This window comes from Phymastichus coffea, unplaced genomic scaffold (genome assembly GCF_024137745.1).
Source record: "Phymastichus coffea isolate CEN01 unplaced genomic scaffold, Cenicafe_Pcof_1.1 PCOF00123, whole genome shotgun sequence".
NCBI lineage: Eukaryota > Metazoa > Arthropoda > Insecta > Hymenoptera > Eulophidae > Phymastichus > Phymastichus coffea.
The window spans coordinates 412520-435112 of NW_026706934.1; the positions used below are offsets into that span (position 1 = coordinate 412520).

General features: G+C 40.5%; 3 protein-coding genes across 9 annotated transcripts in view; 2 read left to right on the forward strand and 1 right to left on the reverse strand.

The window, feature by feature from the left end:
* Window positions 1–956: 956 nt before the first annotated feature.
* Window positions 957–3735, forward strand: LOC131671278 (RNA-binding protein 34-like). The gene is made up of 4 exons (XM_058947574.1): window positions 957–1098; window positions 1532–2850; window positions 2928–3229; window positions 3300–3735. Exons 2-4 carry the CDS (start codon window positions 1590–1592, stop codon window positions 3513–3515), a joined length of 1779 nt encoding a protein of 592 aa, XP_058803557.1. The 5' UTR covers window positions 957–1098; window positions 1532–1589; the 3' UTR covers window positions 3516–3735.
* Window positions 3736–3958: 223 nt separating this feature from the next.
* LOC131671279 (putative transferase CAF17 homolog, mitochondrial) lies at window positions 3959–5912 on the reverse strand. The gene is made up of 2 exons (XM_058947575.1): window positions 4439–5912; window positions 3959–4160 (listed from the first exon to the last, which is right to left on the reverse strand). Exons 1-2 carry the CDS (start codon window positions 5535–5537, stop codon window positions 4108–4110), a joined length of 1152 nt encoding a protein of 383 aa, XP_058803558.1. The 5' UTR covers window positions 5538–5912; the 3' UTR covers window positions 3959–4107.
* A 10060-nt stretch (window positions 5913–15972) lies between these two features.
* The window catches only part of LOC131671296 (protein turtle-like), a 160089-nt gene continuing 153468 nt past the window's right edge, over window positions 15973–22593 (forward strand). For all 7 annotated transcript variants that reach the window (XM_058947619.1, XM_058947622.1, XM_058947623.1 and 4 more), the window contains exon 1: window positions 15973–16405. The gene's annotated coding sequence lies outside the window, so the exon portion shown is untranslated. The remainder of the gene's footprint in view (window positions 16406–22593) is intronic.

Below are 22593 nucleotides of genomic sequence, written 5' to 3' on the forward strand. Positions count from 1 at the left end.
GAAACAGCGGACTGTGGCAAAATACCGTGCGGTTTTCTGATTCTCGGATTTTTATCTGATTAGACCCCGGTCCCATAGCTACGTATGAATACGGACGGATACGGACACGAATCGCAACTCTAGTAACATCACTAAAAATATCTAGTTCGATTATTTAGTACCAACACTACCGGTAGTGAGCAAAAGTAACTGTTGTTTAAAACTGTAGCGCCGAACGTACACCCAACGTGGATTGAATCGCGACCCCCCCAGTTAGGTTGGTATGAGAATTCCGTCGTTGCATTGAACGAAGAAACCGCGGGAAAATTCAAAAATGAAAATTCGTTTTAAGATACGATAAAAAGCTAAAACGTTACTAATTTGTTTTTAGGTTTAAAATTAATTGTTTGCCGAACAATGAATTTAGATGCATGATTATTTGATTTTAGGTTTTAATTATATAATTTAAGAACGAGCGTTATACTATGGCCGATCAGAAAACCACCGTTACGGACTGAAAGTAGCACTCATAGTCTCATTGGGTGTATGTACATACATACATACCACATTTAATGAACGCTTATTTAACTTTTACATTATTGCAGTCTATAAGATGGCAAATGATAGAGAATTGATAGATTTTCAACTACAATTAGTGGAATTAGGCCTTAATTTTATGGAAGTACTTGAATATATGAGAAAAAGAAGAAAATATATATAAATGATATGTATTAATCATCCCAAAAGCTTTTTTTACATTAGCATACTCATCAATAAGCAATATTCATGAGAATTTGAAAAGTAAATTGTAAACCTGACATTTGAACATTAAATGTGGTATGTTCGGCGCTACAGTTTTAAACAACAGTTACTTTTGCTCACTACCGGTAGTGTTGGTACTAAATAATCGAACTAGATATTTTTAGTGATGTTACTAGAGTGGCGATTCGCGTCCGTATCCGTCCGTATTCATACGTAGCTATGGGACCGGGGTCTTGGAGAAACAGCCTAAGTTTTTCGTGGAAACATTTGCCGGAAGTACGCTTGCCACTTGCTCTTCTTTCGCGCGAATTCCGTTGCACAGAAACCGTTAAAGAATATTATTTACCTATCTTTGTGGTAAGAATCTGAAAGAGTGTTAATATTAAGTGCGCATTTCGTATGAACTAAATTAATTATTTTATTCACTGATATATTACATTTATATTGTATTTGATTTGTTTTTTAAAACTTATTTGTTCCACGTGGTATATATAACCTACTGAAATAGATTTATCATTTTCTTTTGAAACATATATTTGAATTAATTGCCTTTTTACATTTAACAACTTTTTAATTTAAGCTTAAGCATTAACTTCCACCAGTTATTACTTATTTTGATTGTTTATTATGGCTTAAATTGCCTACAACTAAAAATACATAAACAATTTTTTTTAATGGATAGTTCTAAAACCACCTCAAAACTTAATTAACGTTTGAATTAAAAGTAGAACAATTGATAAATGTCTACATTTTATTAAAACTATACTGAATAATTATGTTTTTTTTTTAGACTATAGTATTACCAAAGTTGATATTCTATCACAGAAACGTAAAAAGAATAAAAAAAAATGGGTGTACGAGATGGTTCAGTAACTAAGAAGACGAATCAATCAAATAAATCAAAAAATGTACCAATGAAAGCTGGAAATAAAGGGAAAGGCAAGAATGTTGCAACACCGAAAAAATCAGGCAAAAATAAAAATAACAAACAAGGCTTGAACAAAATGAAATTAAAGTTAAAAGTCAAAGAACCTGAAGATGTTGATTCAGAAATAGAATCAACTGAAGATGAATCTATCGATGAATCACCACAAAAAAAAGGAGTTAAAATGTTTGAGGGTTTACAAGATAGTGGTGACAAATCAGAAGACGATTCTGATGTTGCTGAAAGAAATGCAGATGAGGAAGATGATGAGGATGATGATGAGGATGATGATGATGATGATGAGGATGACGATGATGATGAGGACGATGACGAAAAAAATGAGGAAGATGAAAGTGGTGACGAAAGTTCAGGTAATTTGAAGGCTCTTCTGACTGAAAGTATGAATGATGAGGATGATGAAGAGGATGATGATTTTGACCTGGGTGGTGAGAGCGAAGATGACTCTCATGTTGAGTTACTCAAAAAAGGTGCAAGAAATGAAGATGAAGACGATGATGAGGATGAGGATGATGATGAGGATGATGATGATGATGAGGATGACGATGATGATGAGGATGATGATGATGAAGATGATGAAAAATCTCCAGGGTTAAAAGCTCTCCTTGGTGATAGTTTAGCTGATGAAGAAGATGATAGTGATTTTAATGATGAAGGCCAAGATGAGTCTGATGAAGATATAAGTGACGAAAGTGAAGAAGATGAAAAATCTACTCCTAAAAAAAGAAAGGCTCAAGAAAAATCCACTCCTCAAAAGAAAAAGAAGACACAAGAAGAAAGTCCAAAACCTCAACACTTATCACCCAACGAACAGGTTAAACTGGATGCTCGAACCATCTTTGTAGGAAATATACCCAAAGATACAACAACCAAAGCTATAAAACAGTTTTTTAGATCTTGTGGAGAAATAGAAAATATACGTGTCAGAGGAGTAGTCTCAGAAGACAGTAGGGTTTCACCTAAAGTTGCAACCATCACAAAAAAAATGCATCCGAAGGTGCCAACAGTTTATTTTTATATAGCTTTCAAGGATGAAGCTTCTGCTATAAAAGCACTTGAATTTAATGGCAAGAAATTTGGTAATAACACATTGAGAGTTGATTTATCAAATAAAGGCAAAGAACATGATCAGAAAAAAGCAGTATTCCTAGGAAATTTGCCTTTTGGTAAGTTTTAATTAGCTTTTCTAAAAAATCAATGTAATAAAATATTTGAAAATTGAATGACTAAATGTTTATTTCAGATATTACTGAAGATGAAATACATGCTCATTTTACATCTTGTGGTAAAATTGATTCAGTTCGTCTTGTTAAACATCGTGTGACAGGTTTGAGCAGAGGCATTGGCTATATTAATTTTGTTGAACCAAACTCTGTTGCGTTGGCCTTAGAATTAAATGATACCAAGTTGAAAAATCGTCAAATACGAGTAAGCCAATCTAGCCCTGATAAGAAAAATAGAAAACGAAAACAGGGTAAAAAGCAAGATAATGAGCAGTTTGGACGAAAAAAATTTAAAACTACTAAAGGAGAAGCTGTAGATACAGTAAGTTTTAATTTCATTTCTTTTTTTTTCTCTATTTTAACAATTTTTTTAAATCTGAAATCTACTACAGGATGGTGCTGGACCAAGTGACAAGAAAAAGAGATCACAAGGGGAAAAGAAAAGAGAAAAATCAAGCGGTAGTGAAAGTTCTTCCCCAGCCAAATCGCCATTCCAAGGACAACAAGCAAATGAAAAAAAGAAATCTAAAAAAAATAAATTAGATAAGAAGAAAAAAATAATGTCAGAAAAACTAATGTCCACAAAAAAAACAAAATCATCTGATTAAGGCAATTTAGAGTTTAGATATTTAAGTTTTTATTTTGACTCGAATTTTTGTAATATCTGTCTATTGAAGCATGAATGTGTGCACAGTCTAACGTGGAAATAATTCAAATTAAAAAAAAATGTCATGAAAAATCTAAAAAATGATTGTATTTAGTATACTGGATGTACAAAATGAAATGCGTTTTATAAATTAAATCTTAAATGAATTTATTGATTTTTTTACAAATCCTATTCATCATTTTTATTCATATTTGTTATTCTATCTTTAAGTTTCGTTGGAAAATAATTAATATGTTTTAAAGCACATGATTTGCAAAATCGTTTAACATAGAATAAGCTACATTGCATACACACTGAATTTTCACAAACGCTGCAATCTGCACCAAGTATCAAAATTTCACCTCTATTGGGAGGACTAAAAGGATCCTTCATGATGTAACAATCTTCAAGAAATTTCAAATGTTTTGAAAATGGGGGATTATTTCCTTTGTAGTCATAGCGCTCTTGTAAATTACAAATAAAACATTTCCATAAACTTCTAACTTTTTTAATAGAATTCTTTTCATTTCCAGCTACTGGTACATCTTGAATATCTAAAGATGATTCTTCAGTTGGTTCTTTTGATTCGCTAATAATGGATTCCATTCTAAAAAAAAATTTACATTTTTAGTCCAATACAAAATAGTATTAAAACATTAATTTAAAACTGCAAAAGAAATTTAAGATTCAATTTGATATTTTATAACTAATATCATATTTTGTCTGTAAAAGTTTGCTTATTCAGAAGCTTGATTAAACCAAAAGAGAAAAAAATAAATAAGGGTTTGTCAATTAAATACTTGCTTCATATTAAAATATTTATTTGAAATAAATTAAATGTATTTACATGAATAGAAATAAAGTTACAAATGTTTAGATATTAACTTTTGTCAGATTTTAATGTAGCTTCTACTTTTTGGGATTCCATTGGCCACCATTGAGGCTTGACAAGTTTTAGGGTACAGTTTTTAACTGTTAATTTCTTTGAAGCTAAGGCTTCTATAATTCGTATTAATCCTATCACAAATTTTCCTTCTTGATTCCTAATTTTCCCAACTATTTTCTCATTTTCATTTATAATTTTTTCATCTGTATCAAACTGTTGATTTTCATTGCCATCCAGTATTAGTGGCATTATACGTTTTCTCACAACACCTGTATGATGTGTTCGAGCAGTTAATTCTTGACCAATGTAACAGCCCTTATGGAAACTAACACCATGTAAATAATCACAATTTATTTCCAAGGGAAATGTTACTCCTGGTGGTAAATCTTGAACACCTTCAGCGACACCAAGTTTATAACGAAAAGCTCGATAATCAGAAATATTTTTGGACAGTATGAAATTTGAGTCTGGGAAGTTTAGATGTTTAATAATTTCATTATGGGAAACATTAGATTCTGTTAATATTCTTAAACCTAATTCAGATATTCTCGGATCAGTGTATATACAGATGTTTTCAACTAATTTGCTTGCTTTGCTGTCATTACTTCCACAAGGAAAAATTCTACCGATTGATTTAGATTTCACTCTAAATTCATCAATGTTTTGTGAAGCTGAATTCTCATCATAAACTATCCATACTTTCATTTTATCATCCATAGAATGAATGTCAACTTTTCTTCGCAACTTATACATTTTTAGATGTTTGGATAAATTATTTATAATTGCAGTATCGCACTCAACATAAAACATATTTTCTCTTTCAGACTTGTAAATAATTGTATCATATAAAACTCTGCTTTTGATGTTTAAAAAGACAGAATATATGCTGGTGGCTCCTTCTTTTAAATGCCTCATGTCGTTTGTAATCAAACCTTGTAAAAAATCTGACACTTCTTCTCCTTCAAGACGTAATAAGGATCTTTCATGTAAATGTATAAGACTTTTTGAAGTTGTATGTGCTGAGCGGTATTCAGGAAATCTTTGACAAATTAAATTTCTTGTACTTTGAAACATAGAAATTCTGAATAACTTAATCATTATGGTTTATCTTATGTCTTATATAAAAGATAATATAAATTTTGATCACAGATAGAGCACGAATAGTGTGGTACAATAATATATAAAGTATTATAATTTTTCAGTAATAAGCAAATTTTTACAGTGTAAAATGAAACATTTATTTGAAATACTCTTCAAAATGTACTTTTGTTTCTTAACCTTACTATATAAATATAAGTATGATTCGAAAATCTTTGATGTTGCTATAATATTACATTCGGCAGTATTTTCAGTTTATGTTTAACAATTTTTAATTTAACATTTTATAGAAATAATAACTATTCAGCCCGATATAGTATATACAATATTATAAAATTAAAAAATACTATTGGATTTCTCGCACGTAATAACAGAAATGAAAGAGGCGCTGACAAGCAGACGACAAATTAATCGCCTGAGCCAAACTAATGAAATCTTTTCTTTAAAATCGCAAATTCATAAATTTGAAATTTACGAATAATTTAAATCGTGTCTTGTAAGTATCATGATTTTTTTAATTATAAATAATAATCAGTATTAGATATGATGTAAACAAGACTATACTATATAAACTTTCATAACACTAATATAATATACTAAAAGAAAATAATTACCCTTAATATTTTATATCTGCATAGATTAATAATAGACTCAGACAACATAGATATAAACAGAGAAATACTAAGAAACCTAATTGTTTTAAAAAGAATGAATGTGACCGAAATATAATTTTACCGATTCCGTTTATTCATGACTTTTTTTACAAATGTAGTAATAGTTTCAAGAAATTTAATATTAAATGCGTTCCTATAGTTAGTCACAAATTAAATTAATGTTTAGAAAGACAATGTTTAGAAATTGTGAGTGCAACTATTGTTAATCTATTGTTTGATATTTTAATAATCTTCATGTATTAATAATTTTGTATATTTTTATAATAAATTATTCCTAAAGAGGCCATGAACAAAATGGCGAAACGTTGAATTAGTTTGAAGTGTTGAAGTTTTGATTTAGTTAGTTTCTGGGATATTCCTCATACCATTGCTTTATAATTCCAACATTATACTATAGTATACTACAAGCCAAGTTTTATAGTTAAGAAAGTTTTTTTTCAAAATTGCGAGAAAATTAACTAGTCGATATTATTAACTGAAAGATCTGCGAAAATGTTTTTCAAATAAAAAGGTCTAATTGTAAGGACTGCTTGTACTTATATCAAATAATTTTTATAAAATGATTTACTTATAGAATATTATTAGAGAGCTGTTATACAACAAAATACATTTGTTTGCATAGTGATTGTTTGCGTCAGGTAGTTGAGCAGGAATTATATTTATAAAAATAATTTGAAATGCTGCAAACTTATTAACTGAAACGGGGGAATCGAACGTTTTGTCGCAGATTTACCTATCGGACATATCAATGTATGAACATGACTTTGAAGATTAGATGCTACTATAGACGCCGACATCGCAATAAAAAGTAATCCAAGCTTTTATTCTCGCGAACGAGATCAAAGACGACTTACTTATTTCTCTAGGATTTTTCTTGTTACGCCGTGGCTGCATGAAAGAAAAGGCGCCGTTGCCGAATCTTCGCTTGCTCGCAACTCATCTCATCTGTTCGCGTCGCTTTTCCGCACAACGGCTTCTTATCGTTTTCGCAATTTTTCAATTTATAAGCTATACACTAAATTTTAGATCAGCAACATTTTGATTGAACGCTCATTCGTCTTATTTTTTACGTTATTAAAATGACTGACCATAACAGTGATATGTAAAATATTAAAATAATTAAGTAAAATATATTAATTTTTGCCATCTCTATTGTTTTTTTAGTCCTATAATTTATATCAAACTCTTTTTAAATTTATCACAAATAATTTAGTTTAGCGCTTTAATTGTTAATAGTTTAGCGACTGATTCTTTCATTTATCGTTAATTTGTTGGTCACATCACTGAATGGAATTGGTAAAAAAAAACATGAGACAATAATGATTCCGTTGTTTTTTATTTTTAACAATAGCATATTGTCAATTTTAAATAAACATTGTCTAAAATTAAGCAAACAAAGTCTTAATTTATAAGAACATTTAATTATTTACGTAAAGAATGTGAAGACCGATAAAAAAATAATTTCTTATTATAAGATTATGAAGAATATTAATCTGAGTTATTAATTGCATTTGAGAGCATTGCTTGTCTTTATTTCCAGTTACAAACATATAAATTTAAGAAATGATGAGTTATTGCTTTGAAAATAAGAAAAAAGTTGATCAAAGACTTATTGCTTCGTTCGTTAGGTATTCACTTGCAAAGCATCGCCTAACGAATGACAAATTGTTTTGGCAATATACCGTTGTATAGTGGAGTGTGAGAAGGGTTGCAGGTGCACGTGCAACATTGCATATTCGAAAGCGGTGCAGCGGTTCGCTATGGTTTATTTGCGAAGCAGAGCTTGTTTGGATATGAATTAGAATGCAGCGGTGTACGTACGATAAGGGCCTACAGCAGCATAAAATTAGGTCAGCGATGTTCATCGAGAGAAAGAACGAGATGGCAGTATATATAAAAAAAGGATCAGCGCGCAGTGTGCGAAACGCGCTTGGTCGTCAAACGAGTGTTGCGTAGAAAAACAAAGCTGTTTGCTTAGACCTGATATATATACGCGGTTCGCTTCGCAAGCATGTCTGAAAATAAAAGTGCGAGGGCTATTCTTTGCATGTTGAACGGAGTTCGGCTTTTTTGCGCGCACCCTGCCTATTGAAAAAGCTCGCAAGCTGCAAATCATACGTTGCGCTAATTCCCAGCTTTTTTAGCTGCTCGTTTCGGAGCGTTTGCTTTCGCGGTGTATTATATCTCGCTTTTGTGCGCATTCAAAGGATGACTCTGCAGAGTTGAAGATAAACGATCGGCAGGCAAAACAGAGCCGCAACTGTGATAGTTGGGACGAGCTATGGGCATTAAAAACGTGTTAGCGTAATCACTCACGGCGAGAGAGCCGATAATGATCGAGGCAGAAAGTCTGGCGTCCATGGGAACATCCTCCGTAGGTTTTGTAAGAGGCGGATCTGGAGATAGATAAGCGCGGCGCGCGCAGGTATAAGCGGCAGTAGTACGCAGCGCAGTACCTTGTAGTACTTTGGCCTTGAAAGGGAAACGTTGACCTCGACGTTCCGATCCGCGTGCAACCGGTCACAGGGCTCGCTTCGCGTCTCCCTCGCTCTCCTGCATTATCCGTACACGAAAACGTTACGTGCCTGCGCGCTCTTTCTTCTCCCCTTGGCTGCTCGCAGCGGCAAGCGATTGCCAATTTGAGGCGATCGCCGTACGTTGATCTCTACCACAGGGCTCGCATAGACTGAGTTCTATCGTTTCCAATTCAACGACGGAATTGTTGCGTCGAACCTGCTGTTATCCTGGCTCTTTCATGAGAACTTCACGCGCTGCGTGTAGCCCAAACACCCCCACGACATTTCCTAAATGTCGGCCCCTCTTTGAGAGCTGTAAATCAGACGATAAGGAAAAAAACGCACTCTGCAGGTGAAGGCACAGGGCGAAAAAGACAAATATAAATCAGCAAAGAAATGTTACGGGAAAGGTAATTAAGTGCAGAGAGCTCGTGGGAGGTCTCTGCTGATTAGGATGCCGCTGTTTCGCTCGCTCTCTCTCTCTCTCTCTCTCTCTCTCTCTCTCTCTCTCTCGCTCGCTCGCTGGCTGCAGGCCGCCCAGGGATTTGTCGTACAAATACGACGTGTGCAGACGACGAGCGAGGGACGAGCCAGCGGCAGCTCTATTTCTCTCTTGCGAGCCCAGCTCTAACAAGCGAGCATTGCAGAGCCACGATCGACTCGCTGCTGCAACCTGGCAACAATTCGCTTTCTCCCTTTCTGCACCTATACCTATCCTGCGATTCCTATTCCTCAACGCTGTCACGACTGCTTGCGTAGCTGCATTTCGCCGCTGTCCTCAATTTTTCTTTCTTTTTTTTTTTGTTTTCTTTTTCTACAAGTATGATGCACCTATAGCTACTAGCCAAAGGACTTCTTCGATTGGATGTCCAATTTTACTTAATCCAGTTCGAACGTAACTGCTGGGTTGCGACTTTTTGAACAATTTCAATTGATCGTCAGAATATGTTTGATAGGATTCCTTTCCGAATTTCAAAGTATTAGCTATGTATTATTGATAATCGTAAATAAGTGAAATTGTGAAATATCCAGACGACAATAATTTGAATACACTTGTAAACATTTTTTTTCTGTCACTTTTTACCGATTTGAAAATTTTGCAGTTTCACTCAAACAAGACTATCGATCGAACTTTTGACTGGATTCGTTATAAAAAAATATAACGCATACCTTATTTGCTGAAAATTCATTTCTAGCGAAGACAATTTTGTAATTTTAACGAATATAAAGTAATCGATGTTTTCATCGGTTTTTTGCAAAAGTAATAAATGTTCCATTGAAAATAAAGCAGAGTTGCATTAATGAATAATGAATATGGTCAAATTCGATTAAAACACCAGGTTGCTATTTCATGTTCTGTATACTAAAAATCGATGATTAAATAAATAACAGATAACTTTTTTTCTAAAGCATTTTCGATAAATAAGCAATTTTATATTCCATATAAAAAACTATTAACATACGCGCTATTCCCAGAATTTAACAAAGAAAATTATTTATTTTAATAAATAATGCGATGAATATTTCTATACAAAGAAACATATTTTGCAACAAACAAAATAACAACCAACGATGCACAATTATTAATTTCAATTAAATAAAAACGTAAAAACGGGAAGTTACCATTTCCTTTCTGTTATTACTACTTCAAGAACTACATTAGTTTCGCTATAGCTATGAGAACTATGAAACCATCCTGGCCTCTACAAATAAAAATGAAGAATCTTTTTAAAGAATATACTTTCTGATTTGAAGTCTGTTTTATCATTAGCTTTTATTATTGTACCTTTAAATTTTCGAGATAATACGCGATATTTTTAGGGAAACAGTACATCCAGCTATGTCTTCAGAGAAAATGAATTTCTTTATGCTATAACAGAAGCACACTCTGTCGATGAATAAAAAAATGTGCACATGGTTGAGTTTCACAATGAAAAGTAAACAAGCGAAAGTAGCGCTAATGGCAAAAGTTGCTCTATGCAAAAAGGCAATTACAAAATAAGAAGCGAATTAAAAGTGAAAATGAATATAGGGATAAAAGCCAAGTAAACTTTGGCCACATATAACTTTTGGCGAGGAGATAACGATACGAAACGAGGATTTTCACGAGGATCCTTAAACATACAGCATCCAATTAAAGACGATGACAAATGGAAATTAAGTCTGAAGATGGCTATGCGATGAGAGTAGTTTGCCGGGTGCTTTGGATACGCGCAGCTCTCTTGCCTAAGTGAACTAATTACGTAAAATTGAGTTTCGAAAAGGCTCGGCCGCGCGCGGCCGAAAGAGAGAGAGCGTGAGAGAGAGAGAGAGAGAGAAGATAGAAGAGTATCTGCGAGCAGAGCTATTTCGATCGATTTTGCCGGCTATGGCTGCGGTCGCACGAGACTTCGGCTATATAGTTTTTAGCTGCATTTTTCCTCTCGGCTCTTCCTCTTAACGCCACTCGAACAGGGTCTCTCGAGAGCCCAACTTTGATTTGTTTTCAAGGAAACTTGGATAATACCAAATAAGCATAAAGTTCGGAATACGTTAAAGTATATGATATCATTAAGAACAATTTTTTTCCACCGCTATACAAACTCGCTCGGAGATGGCTTGTTCCAACTCGTTGGAAAGAAAATTTCATCTCATTTATATCGTAGTACCTTATATTTCTTTAACGTTTTATTGTTGTGTTTATAATCGACGACAAAACATTAAAAATAATTTTTAACGCGCATTCATATGTAACCTATAAGCTAAACTTTTTATTACTGTAAGTGGTAAACTCGGTGTAATGCCATTAAACGTCGAACACTCAATAAATGATGCGTAGAATTTGAAATAAATAGCTATATAGAAAATACGTTGCTTTGGTAATAGCAAAACTATAAAGCTTCATCTCGAAAAAGGAACACTTCAAAGCATTTGTAGCATCTGTACTTTGAAAGTTCTATAGATCAGAATCAAGCAATGAAAGTCACCGGTGAAGTAGAACAACGTACTTCATTTCCGGAGAACGTAGATAACGTGAAATACTTCAAGTTACACGACAAAAAGGCAACCATTATCAGACGTTCATGCACATTATACTTTGCAAGATATTAATTCTTCCTAATAAATAAAAAATATATAACTTTTCATAGGCTGTCGAGTTTACAAAATCGAAAATGACTTAATTTGAATGTTATAGATCAAAAATACCACTGTAACTACATATTAGTTTTGTTTTAAGCTCATGATCTCTACAGAGTGTTGAAAACTCAAAGCTAATGAAATTGTTTAGCTGGTACCTTTCAGTTAATTCTGGAGTAGAAATAGACCAAAATATGGTTTTCGACAAGTATTTCGGTCAGTTTAAAATTCCAGTTTGAATCTTGACTGAGGACGTTGTCTCGTAAAAATAACTTGTAATAGACAAATGCCGAAACTCGGGACTATTCTAAACTTATGCAAAGAATTTTGAAAATGTCTTAGAAAATATAAAGAAACAAGACGATGAAAATGTTAGGTTTAACCTAGACTGGACTCTTATTGGACAAAAAGATATTTCGTAGTAGACTTTCAAGAAGGGTTTGTAAGATCAAAACAGGAGGACGCCTGTGAACAATTGAAGCGCTTGCAGTTTGACGATTCAGCGAAAAGATTACTTGGGCACCCCAAAAAAAAGTTGGAAAAATCGCTCAAATAGTCGCTAGAATGGCATACCTAGGCGAATAGCAAGATTGCAGATATATAGGTGATAGGAGTGCCGATGGAAAATTGGAAAATGAGGATAACGAATAATGGAAGTGGTGAGATCCGGATAAATGGGCGTCGAGTCGTTTGATTGTTGCAGCAGCTGCTGCAGCGCTAACAACGATAGAGCCAATGCGCGCAGCAGGCGCGATAACCGATTGACGCTAATCCTGCGGTGCGTGCCCATTAGTCAAACCAACTGCGCGCGCGCGCGCAACTGCATCACACGGCGGATCAGTAATTCAGTTTCTGCAGCAGACCACTCGCTCGCCCCACGCCTGTCTGGATACGTCTGGTTTCTCGTTGGTTATAGGCTGTGCAGTGGCAGCACGCACCCGCAGACTTGGCCCCACGCACTCGCGCGATCTGCTCCGATTTGGCGCGCTGGCCTCACCGCCACCACCGAGCCGCAGCGATTTCTCCTCGCGTCGTGCGTCTCTCGATGACCTACGCATGCCTGCCACTTTTAATCGAGACAACGAGAACAATTTCAAGATCCAAATTTCAGACCTGTATATCAAAATTAGCTATGATTCTTTTTCCGCGGTGGTATAGTGCTTCTTTTCATCGCAAAGACCACCCTTCAATTGCTTTTCTCATTAGGTCAAAGGATTCTTTAGCTTGGCTCTCCGGGCGTTCTGCGATCTACACTCGAGCATTTCATCTCGACGGGTACCAGCTCTTTCCTTCATCCGACGCGCAAATAATATTTCTACTGAGAAATCCAACGGTTTATTTTATTCGGAGCGTACTTTCATACTTTTATAATACAAAACAACGCAATGAAGATATAGTTGACAAATTGTTTGACTAACGAGGAAAGAACTTGGGGGAATGAAGTGGACTCGATGAAATGGCGGGTGCAAAATTTCTGCGAGTTAATTCGAACGAGTAGAGCGAGTTTTAATTGTCACGCGTTACGCCCGTACAGGGGTAGTTGTGCTCCGCTAGAATAGAGCGTGCGATAAACAATAGTTGCACGGGCGCCTAAATGTTTGCGTGGAGCAGAGTTGTATGCGAGCACGCGTGTATATATACACGCGTGCGATCGCGAATGCGGGCATTTTTCGGTCAGCAGCGGAAAGTTGAATGTAGGTGCACACAGCGGAAGTCAAATGAGTCGTACGGCACAGTACGAGTGAGCGCATAATGATAATCATCAATCAAGTTTGAATCGCGGCCAGATTCGACGAGGACAGTCGGTTCCGCTCAATGACGCCGTTACTATGCTGTTTCTTGTATTGCTCTCTCTCTCTCTCTCTCTCACTCCTCTATATCAATCGCTCTTGCTGCCTTAGTTTCTGCCGATTTTTGCTCGCTCATGGCTTATTATTCCAATCCGACGCTGTCTATCGAATTACTGTCCTCAGCCGGCTCGACCTTCCTAACGCACCAACGACCTCCAATTAAACCGCATCCACATGAGATTTTCAATTAGCACTGACAATATCCACGCTGCACCGACATCGTCTGCTTATTAGAATTTCGTAACCTAGGAACATCTGTTGCGCCCCCAATTTCGTGAGTATTATATTCATCAATTTTAGAAAATTAATTTAGCTTTGACAATCGGCTGAAGACAAGATCGACTTTCTATCTTTTTTACATTAAAGTATTAACGTATTTGAATCCATGGTAGATTTATCAATTACTTAAAATTGACCTACTAAAATCTTATAGCAACGCGTTGTCTCATAACTCCACGGGAAGGTACAATGGAATACGTTGTCTGCAACTTGTACATTCCAGTACTAGTAAAGTAGTTAACGTAGAAAAACTATAACGTGCTGCGTGATAATTATTGGAAAAGTAAGCGATGAGTAAGTAACAGACATGTAACGTCGCAATAAAAATCGTGACAGTAACAAAAATGAGCAGCGAGTTTTTAGGAACCGATGCGAGCGAGTCGTAGGCTAGTAATCACATAGAATAATGAAGAAGGTCTAGGAGTATTCCTGTTCCCAAGCAATCTGCAACTATGCGACTGTACTTGTGTGAAAATTTAAATTAATTGCTTGAATTGTCAGTTGCCAATATTTGCTCTATTGGCAATATTGTTGTTCCTGTTTACAACATTTTGTATCCGCGACAATGCTACTGACTTTTAAGCGTGTTAAACAAAAGCTAAGAAACTTTCTTATTTAACGATGTTGTGCCAATTGTTTCATGTTAGCACAGGAGAGATAGCAGTTGCACGCCATAGTCAGTAATTAATTTACTACCCTCTTGTACGTTCAAATAGCGTATTTCTCGTTGTGTTATTTACCTTTGACGATTCAGCAGTATTTAGAACAGTATTGCAGTATTATATGTAGACGTGTGTCTATGTGCTGGTACATTTTCTGTGATATTAGCTTAAATAAACTTTGACAAGTAAAGGTATTATATTGATGTAGAATAATGTACAGCATCAATCTGTCATTTATAGGTAGCAGTTGAAGTTTGTACGCGTAGTCGTAAAACGAAAAAGCATACGAATAAATATTTATTATTAAAAGTTTTTCAGGTCGTAAAAATGTGTATTTATGTAGCAATGCTCCAAAGTGATTAAAATTTAATATAGGTGTGAGGGAAAATTAAACAAGCGGAGTCGAGGCGTGAACTAGTATTCAGTCCCTAATTAATATTAATGGTGGGAGCTTCGAAAGGTACTTAGAGCCGAGAGGCAAGTTGCAAGACCACTGCGCCAATTACTGATGACCAAATGCATTTCCTGTTCCGCTCGTGGCGAAGCTTACCACTTGCCTTCCGTCTCCGCTGTATCAGCGTTGCTGTGACATACTACGCCAGGGGAACGCGCACTTTTCATAAATCTAATGCAAATATTTGGATAATATTCATTATTGCAAAACGTTCGTTCGCAGTGCAATAGAAATTTGGGATAGAATTTGAGCCTCCGTTCGCAAGGGAAGCCGTAGAGCTGGCGGTGTGAAAAAAGCATGAAAACGAAAGTGCTTTCGTAGGAAGTGTAAGTAAAGCGAGCGTCGCCTGGTAAGCGGTAATAGAAACGTGAAAATGCGTCCAAGTGCAGCTATCTCGGGGAGCGTCGGCGGCGAGGGAAAAGGTCGGAAGGCAGCCGGCGCCGCGGGGAGACGGGGAGCCCTCCGAGGACTCGCGCAGTCGACTTGGCGCGCTCGGTGGGGAGATATCGTTGCGAAATCTCGGCGAGCGAGGCTCGGGTTTCCGCGAGGCTGGCGGCAGGTATGGGGGGCAGGCACGGCAGGCGCGATGCGTATCTCTGGCGCGGCGCGGTCGGTCGGTCGAAGCGAGACAGGAAGATTGGGCTACGGGCGGCAGCAGGCGCTGGCAGGCGCGCAGGTCGAGGAGTATCTCGCGGCGCGAGCCGAGCCGAGTCGAGCCGAGCCGAGCGGAGTGCCGGCGTGGGCACTGGCGCCCGATTGGCCGCCTCCTCGGCGCTGGCGGCCCGCGGATTGGCCGACGCGCCGAGCTGCGCTCGATAGCCCCGGACTGCGCGCTGCTCTCCGCGCGGCGCTGTGTACACTCGGTGCCGTCAGTACCCGGCAGCGCAGCCTCGCGTCCGTATCAATCGCGCGCGAGAGCCGCCTCCTCGCTGACGACGCTGCGCTACCAGCTCTCGGCTCGCCGTCGTCCCTCGATCGGCGCCTGACTCTTCTCTCCAGCTCTTCCGTTCTGTTCTGTGTGCTTTTGTTCTGTTCTGTTTTGTGCAGTGCTTCGGCGTTCCCCTCTTGTCCGCGACCTCTATAATGTGTGCAGTTCCAGCATCCATCTCAGGCATGTAATATAGGTGCGCGCAAAGCCTCCGCGAGGATTTCAGGATTGAGTTCTTCTTTCCTTTGGCTGTGCGTGCCGTGCCGTGCCGCGCCGTGCCGTGCCGTGCCGTGCCGTTCCGATCCGTGCTGAAACCCCCTCCCCCAGTGGTGCCGCGCGCGGAACGAACAGGTGGCTCCCGAAAACTGAAAACTAACGAGGACAAAAGGTGAGTCTCCTGCGAACGTGCTCACTTGCCTGCGAAGCCAATCGAACGTTTACCTTGAGAGCTCTAGCGCAACTGGCGTCTCGCCTGTAGCAGCGCGCGTCGATTCGACGGCTAATTGACGCCAGTTGACGGTCTTAATGCCTACTCTCGGTCCCGGCATCGCTAATCACACCCGGGGAAGCTGTTAACAGGGCGAATTATCCGTACACGCAACGATTTCACTCGCAGCGAGGTAAAATGAATAATCGTGACGCGGAGCGATGATTGACAGGTCCGTGCCCTTTGCGTGTCTGCTGTAGAGCTGTAGGAAGCGCGTCGAGCTGTCAAGCTGTCAAGATCATCGTCAAGGTTGCTCGAAAAAGTATTGACCACGATGCACGCGTACTGGCCGAGCCGCGTTCTTTGCAGGTGCGACAGCTGTTGCGACGATCTCCCGAACAGTCGGCGAGGCGCAGTGGCTTCTCGGCCTCCACTTCGACGGAAACTGCTCGGCGTCGGGTGCAAGAGAAAATAAATTCGGGCAGGTCGACTCGGCTCCCCGTAAAGTAAGCTTGTAGTCTTTGACGACTTAGCGTAGCTGCAACGTTGCGTTGAGTTCTGAAACCGAACTGCAAATCATTATTGGCAGTGGTAAAGCAACGAGGCAACTAGCGGAGGCTCCTAGTTAATCGCAAATGTAACGCGTGGATAAATCGCAGTTTGATTGATCAGTCGCGAACGGGAAACTGGAAGCGACGCGACCAGAGCATTAAAATTCTGCGATCGGAACCACATCGGTGCAGCCCGATCGATCGGCAACGCAAATGACGTTTATCAAGGTTGCTCGCGAAGCTCCGAAACTTGGACCGTGGCCGACGACAATTATCGAGGTGGCCGACAAGGAGTTTCAATCGGATTATAGCTTCAGCACCGACTGACGCGCTGTGGCTATTAATTGGAGTAAAGCAGCGTGTCCCGTATAATCGCAGTGACGCAACCGCTGCGAAGAATGTCCACGCGGAACCGGCTCGTCCGTCGACGCTCCCGCGGAAGTGCACTCTTTTATTGCAATCGCACTTGGACGAGCGTGCGCGCGCAATTAACCGAAGCTCGCCTTTTTTTTTTCATTCGGCCGCTCGCCGTAATTACGTACGGATGTCTCTCTCGCGGTTCTCAGCGACTCGCTTCCGTCCCTTTCCAGCATTCGGACTGTCGCTGTGCCGAGCGGTTTATCCGATCGGATCCTACGGCCCTTTATACTTGTGACGATGGGTCGCGAGTCTCGGGCAGCGCTACATTACAAGGGCTCATAACTTATTTCGCGACGGAAAAATAAAAATGAGAAGACCTGGCCGCTTTATAAGCTAAATGCACTCTCGGTAAATGTAGCAAAAAATGAGTCTCGCGCACTACAGCAGCCATTAAAGTGTTTTATCCGTGAGTGCACGGAGCGATTAACTGTTGTAAAACAACAACCGTGTCGACGAAAAAGGAGAAGGCAAGTAAGAGCTTCCCAGAGGCCCTTATATTCGTTGCGTAACAATTAGTCTGCAGAAGAACTACGTGGTTTTGAGACGAGAGAGAGAGAGAGAGAGAGAGAGAGAGAGAGAGAGAGAGAGAGATAAAAGGCGGGTATCACAGCTTGATGAGTCGGATTTGATAGCGAGATAAATTCGAGCTGTCCTAGCGAGTGTATGGCTCGCGGAGCATCGCAGCACTCCTGCCAGCGCCATCGTGATGTAGTTGCTCGACGCGAGCGGAGTCTGTGCGAGAGAGATGGAGGTCAACGAGGAAACGAGTCTCGTACTTGGCGCGCGCACGATACAGTATAGGTATATACACGTATGTAGCGGCCGTTGCGCTGGTTCGTTGAACTCCGCGCGCGGGGCTCGCTTGCACGCCTCTGGCCGATTCCTCGGCTCGGCTCCGCGCGGCGTTTATTCGCGCCCTGCCATCTGCATTTATTTAGCCAATCGCGTGATATCAATTCGCTCTCGGCCATATTCTCTCTCGCCGGCGACGATTCGCGCGTCTCTTTGCCAACGCCGCTCCTCGCTCCGTGCGCGCGCTCTCTATTGCAGTGGAACACGCCGAGTGTGGTCTTCGATCGAGGACATTCATTTGGAATTCATCGCTACATATATTTAGACTCGTGCCGGTCGTTCGTCATCCCGTGAGTAGGATGAGCGTTCGATCTTAGCGCAGCCTAGGCTATCCGCGCCACCGCAATGGATGATGCGCCGAATAACGTATAGCGCGAGCAAAAATGAATCGTTGCTGTGATATTTAAGCGCCCTGTGGAATACGGTATCGCAGGACAGGCACTTTCACCTAATTCCCAAGCGAACCCAGGGAGAGAGAAAGCTGCAGCAGTCAGTCGTGGTCGAGTTATCCAAATAGTATCGAGCGACCCGAGCGGCAGCCCTTTCTCGAGGGATACGGGCGTTGTTGCGATATTCATCTGCGCGGGAGCAGGTGCACACTCGTGTTATAATCCAGATTTTTTTGCTGTTTGTTTCGGTGACTTATCGATTATCGACAGCTCGTCCCGTTTCTCTCTCGCGCATCGATTCCCCTGCCAATCCGTGTTTGTTTACCGCGCTCCCGTGGACAAACTAATTGCTAGCCTCCCTCTCCCGAGCGATATTTCCAAAGTTTCTCGATGCAATGACTCTGCACGATACACATGACTCCTGCCCTTTGTCTCTCGCTCTCTCTCTCTCTTTTTCTTTCTTTACCTGGCTAAGTAAACAACCTGCTCAAAGCGTCTAACCCACGGGAAATAACGGCCACTCGCCGAACGGAAGAATTCATTCTGCGATCAACCCCCTCAGCTGTACCTTCTTCTTCTTTTTCCTTCGCCGAGACCAGACTCGCACACAAGTATTTACACCTTCGCCTGCGGGCGTCATGGGCTAACGCCGCTGCTGCCTTCCATATCACAACCGTTTACACGTCTCGCTTGAAGATGAAATCGTCGCTACGACGAAAAACCTACTTACTTTTCGTGGTGCATTTGGCATTCCCCGATTAGTTGATTCTCGCATTTGACAACAACTTTAACGAGATCGCTTCCTCCTTAACGTTTACTCTGTCGCGTTTCGCAATAAACACATCGCGTTACTTGTCCTGTACGTTTTCTTTCTTGAATAAATCGCGATTGAATGTCGTCAGCGCCAGGTGTACCAATTTAAAGAGTCGTGCACGATGCTGTTTCAAGGAGTCTACTTTGAAAGCAGATCAATAGCTCGCGCTGCCTCGCCTACATTTTCATCTTCGATCATTAGCTGTCAATTCTGCCGGCAGGTAGTGAAACAAGTCCAAATAACATTAATTTAAGCGCGATCTTCAGCTGCCGTCGTCTTAAGACAATAAATAGTTGCGAGCTGCCGGAACAAATGTATCGCTGAAAAGAAAGAAATTCAGTACGGAGGATCTATGGCAGATAAATTTTAGTAAAGTTCTTGCGCGAGTTTTTTCTCTCTCTCTCTCTCTCTCTCTCTCTCTCTCTCTTTCCGTAGCAATAAAGACTTGTTCAAAACCGCAGCCGGACGCGCAATATATATCATACTCGCGTCAGATGATAGATGATGTTTTTTTCAAATTAGACGATGGCTGCTGCTACAGCAGCAAAGAAAGAGAAAGAGAGGGCAAGATCCTGTTACAAGGGAGCTTCACGTGGAAAAATAGAGTGTAGGCCGATGGAGATGGATGTGTATGAGCGGATGAACCACCAGTCGTCTATAACACTGCAGGGAAATGAACCGAGAGTGCACAAATATGTACATATGTGTTGTCAGATTTTTCGATCGAAAATGCCAGGGTTCGGCAAATAGATGCGTCTCGGAACGACACCCACGCAGTACACACGTGAACAAACTTTGATGTGGATGTGTAAAAAGGTTTCATTTAGAAAAAGTCATTTCATAACACTTCTGAGGATTGATAATATTTTATTTTTGTCACGCAAACTAATGCAAAAATCCAAATAGATGAGTCTAATTTAGTGTCACTATTTAGTTGTTAGCTCAAAACTGGGCGTCGATTGAAAATTAAAAGCTTAATTCGATAATATTATTCGAAATAGTTTCAGTCGAGGGAGGGGGCTAAAACCTAACACGATGCAATAAAATTTTCACTCTTCGCGAACGGCCACTTTATTACGAGAGATTCAACCGGGAATAAAGGATGAAATTTGAGTGTCTGAGGCAGAGAGTATGAGGTAGTGAGCGCAAGCGCGATCGAAATGTTGAATACTAACGCGCTGAATAAAAAATAATGTGGTGGAAGTTTGCGTTTGGTTAAGAATTCAAAAAGTCAGAAATAAATTGGCCATATAGAGATCAATAGCGATGAAAAATTCAGAAACGGTAGGCGTATATATTCTTGTAAGTCTATTGAAATGGGAGAGAGTTGCTGTAATTACAGAGAGAGGGAGAGATTTGGAAAGAAGAAGAATCTTTATGACAAATAGAGGAGGAAGTTAAGGTCCTTTGAGAGTGTAAAAAATGATGGGAGGAGAGGGGAGGAAAGCGAGGGAAGAGGTCGATAGGAAAAGAAAAGTATATAAGGACGATGAAAATTTAGATGGGACATAACGGCGACGAGGAGAGGGAGGGAGGGAGAGTTACGAGGAGTAATGAATGGAGTCTCAGTTGTTAGCGCTATTTGCGAGAGAAGCACAGAATAGAAAGACCATGAAGCACAGATCTATATATAGTTATATAGTATTGCACGGGAGAAAGAGAGAGAGAGAGAGAGAGAGAGAGAGAGAGAGTCTTGCTCTCTCCTCTCCATCATCGTTTTTACGAGCTTATTATACTCACCGAGAAAAAGATAGCGGCCGGATGTGCTGCTATAGGCTGTGTGTCATGCCGGCGATGCCGATCGAATGAAGGCGACAATCCAAAGGCATTGTTTCGCGCGAGTATAACTATATACGCGGAATGCCAGCCAGACCTCGTTATGCTTTCGCGAGCTTAGGTCAGATCGTACTGCCTGGTAATACTAAACTTGTTCAGTTGCTAACGATCCATCGATCCCTCTTGTATTGCTACGTCTGGTCGGCTTCGCTTTAAATAAGGTCAATTACTCGCAAGCGGAAATCGCAGGATGATCGCTCAGCCCAGAGTTCAAGGATACATGATTTGCCTGCAATGTAGCGAAACCTTGCGCGGAATCCCTGAGATCTAGAAAGATGGACTAGACGCCTAATTGGGCCTTATTCGCCAGCGATGGATACTCCAAGCAAGCAGTGATCGTCAGCGGCGGCGGCATATCTCCTCCGTAATGACAGCTGCAGCTCGGAAGACGAGTGCGATTGCATTGTCTGCGGCCCGAATAACGCTCGTAGTAAGTCGGCGCAGCAGGACCTAGCGACTAACGACTGTGCGCGTCGCTCGAGGCTCCGACGCGGTTCCTTCTACTTACGTCTCGCGGCTTCTCCGTGCGCAATTTCGCGCCAGTCCACGTCTCGAGCCTTTCTCTCCCCTTCCCAACGGAAATTACTGCGCGGCGGCGTGCACGAGCGTCGTTCGTATTGCACCTTGGACGCTATCCTGAGATTTATCATTTTTCAACTAGCCTCGCCTTCCGCGGGGACACTCGGTCGCGCTAGCGTGGTATTTGAGCCAAATAGCAGCGTCAGAGGCGCGTATCGAGTGCTCTCGATGACACTCCGGCGAAAAGTATAGGGTAGCCTTGAGCAAACTACGGCCACGCACGCACGCGCGCAATGAAGTTTGGAGCATGCCGCGCATCGCGCAAAGTTTTGCTGCACTGTCGATCTCGAAATTCGCAGCACGCGCGCAAACCTCCGAATTCCGCGATGCGCCGAAATGCAGGTGCCTCGACGGCAGACCGTGCTGCATTGCAGCCGCCGCCGTAAGCATTTGCGAGCGTAAGTTTGCCTATTTATACGGCAAACCCACCACCTGACCAACGCGCAACGCATGTCGCATTTCGGAGCGATGCGTGCTTCTCGGATTGCCGTTAGAGTCTCTTCTGCGAGTAGAATGTCGCCGTCGGGATGAGCTTGTGCATTCGCAAGAGCACAGCGCTACGTGTAAACCAAATTAAGACGAAAGGCGGGCAGCCATAGACAGTCTGCAAGCAAAGCACAAAGACAGCAGCAGCGCTGACAATTAGGAGAGGGGCGGGGAGAATAATTAAGTGGTAGAGTGGTAAGACGAAATCGAGGGGTCGTGCCG

Coding starts and splice junctions, on each gene's coding strand:
- LOC131671278 (XM_058947574.1), top strand. CDS start 1,590: ATGGGTGTACGAGATGGTTCAGTAACTAAGAAGACGAATCAATCAAAT. Junction 2,851..2,927: donor CCTAGGAAATTTGCCTTTTG/GTAAGTTTTAAT, acceptor TGTTTATTTCAG/ATATTACTGAAGATGAAATA. Junction 3,230..3,299: donor AAGGAGAAGCTGTAGATACA/GTAAGTTTTAAT, acceptor AATCTACTACAG/GATGGTGCTGGACCAAGTGA.
- LOC131671279 (XM_058947575.1), bottom strand. CDS start 5,537: ATGATTAAGTTATTCAGAATTTCTATGTTTCAAAGTACAAGAAATTTA. Junction 4,161..4,438: donor TACATTAAAATCTGACAAAA/GTTAATATCTAA, acceptor ATTTTTTTTTAG/AATGGAATCCATTATTAGCG.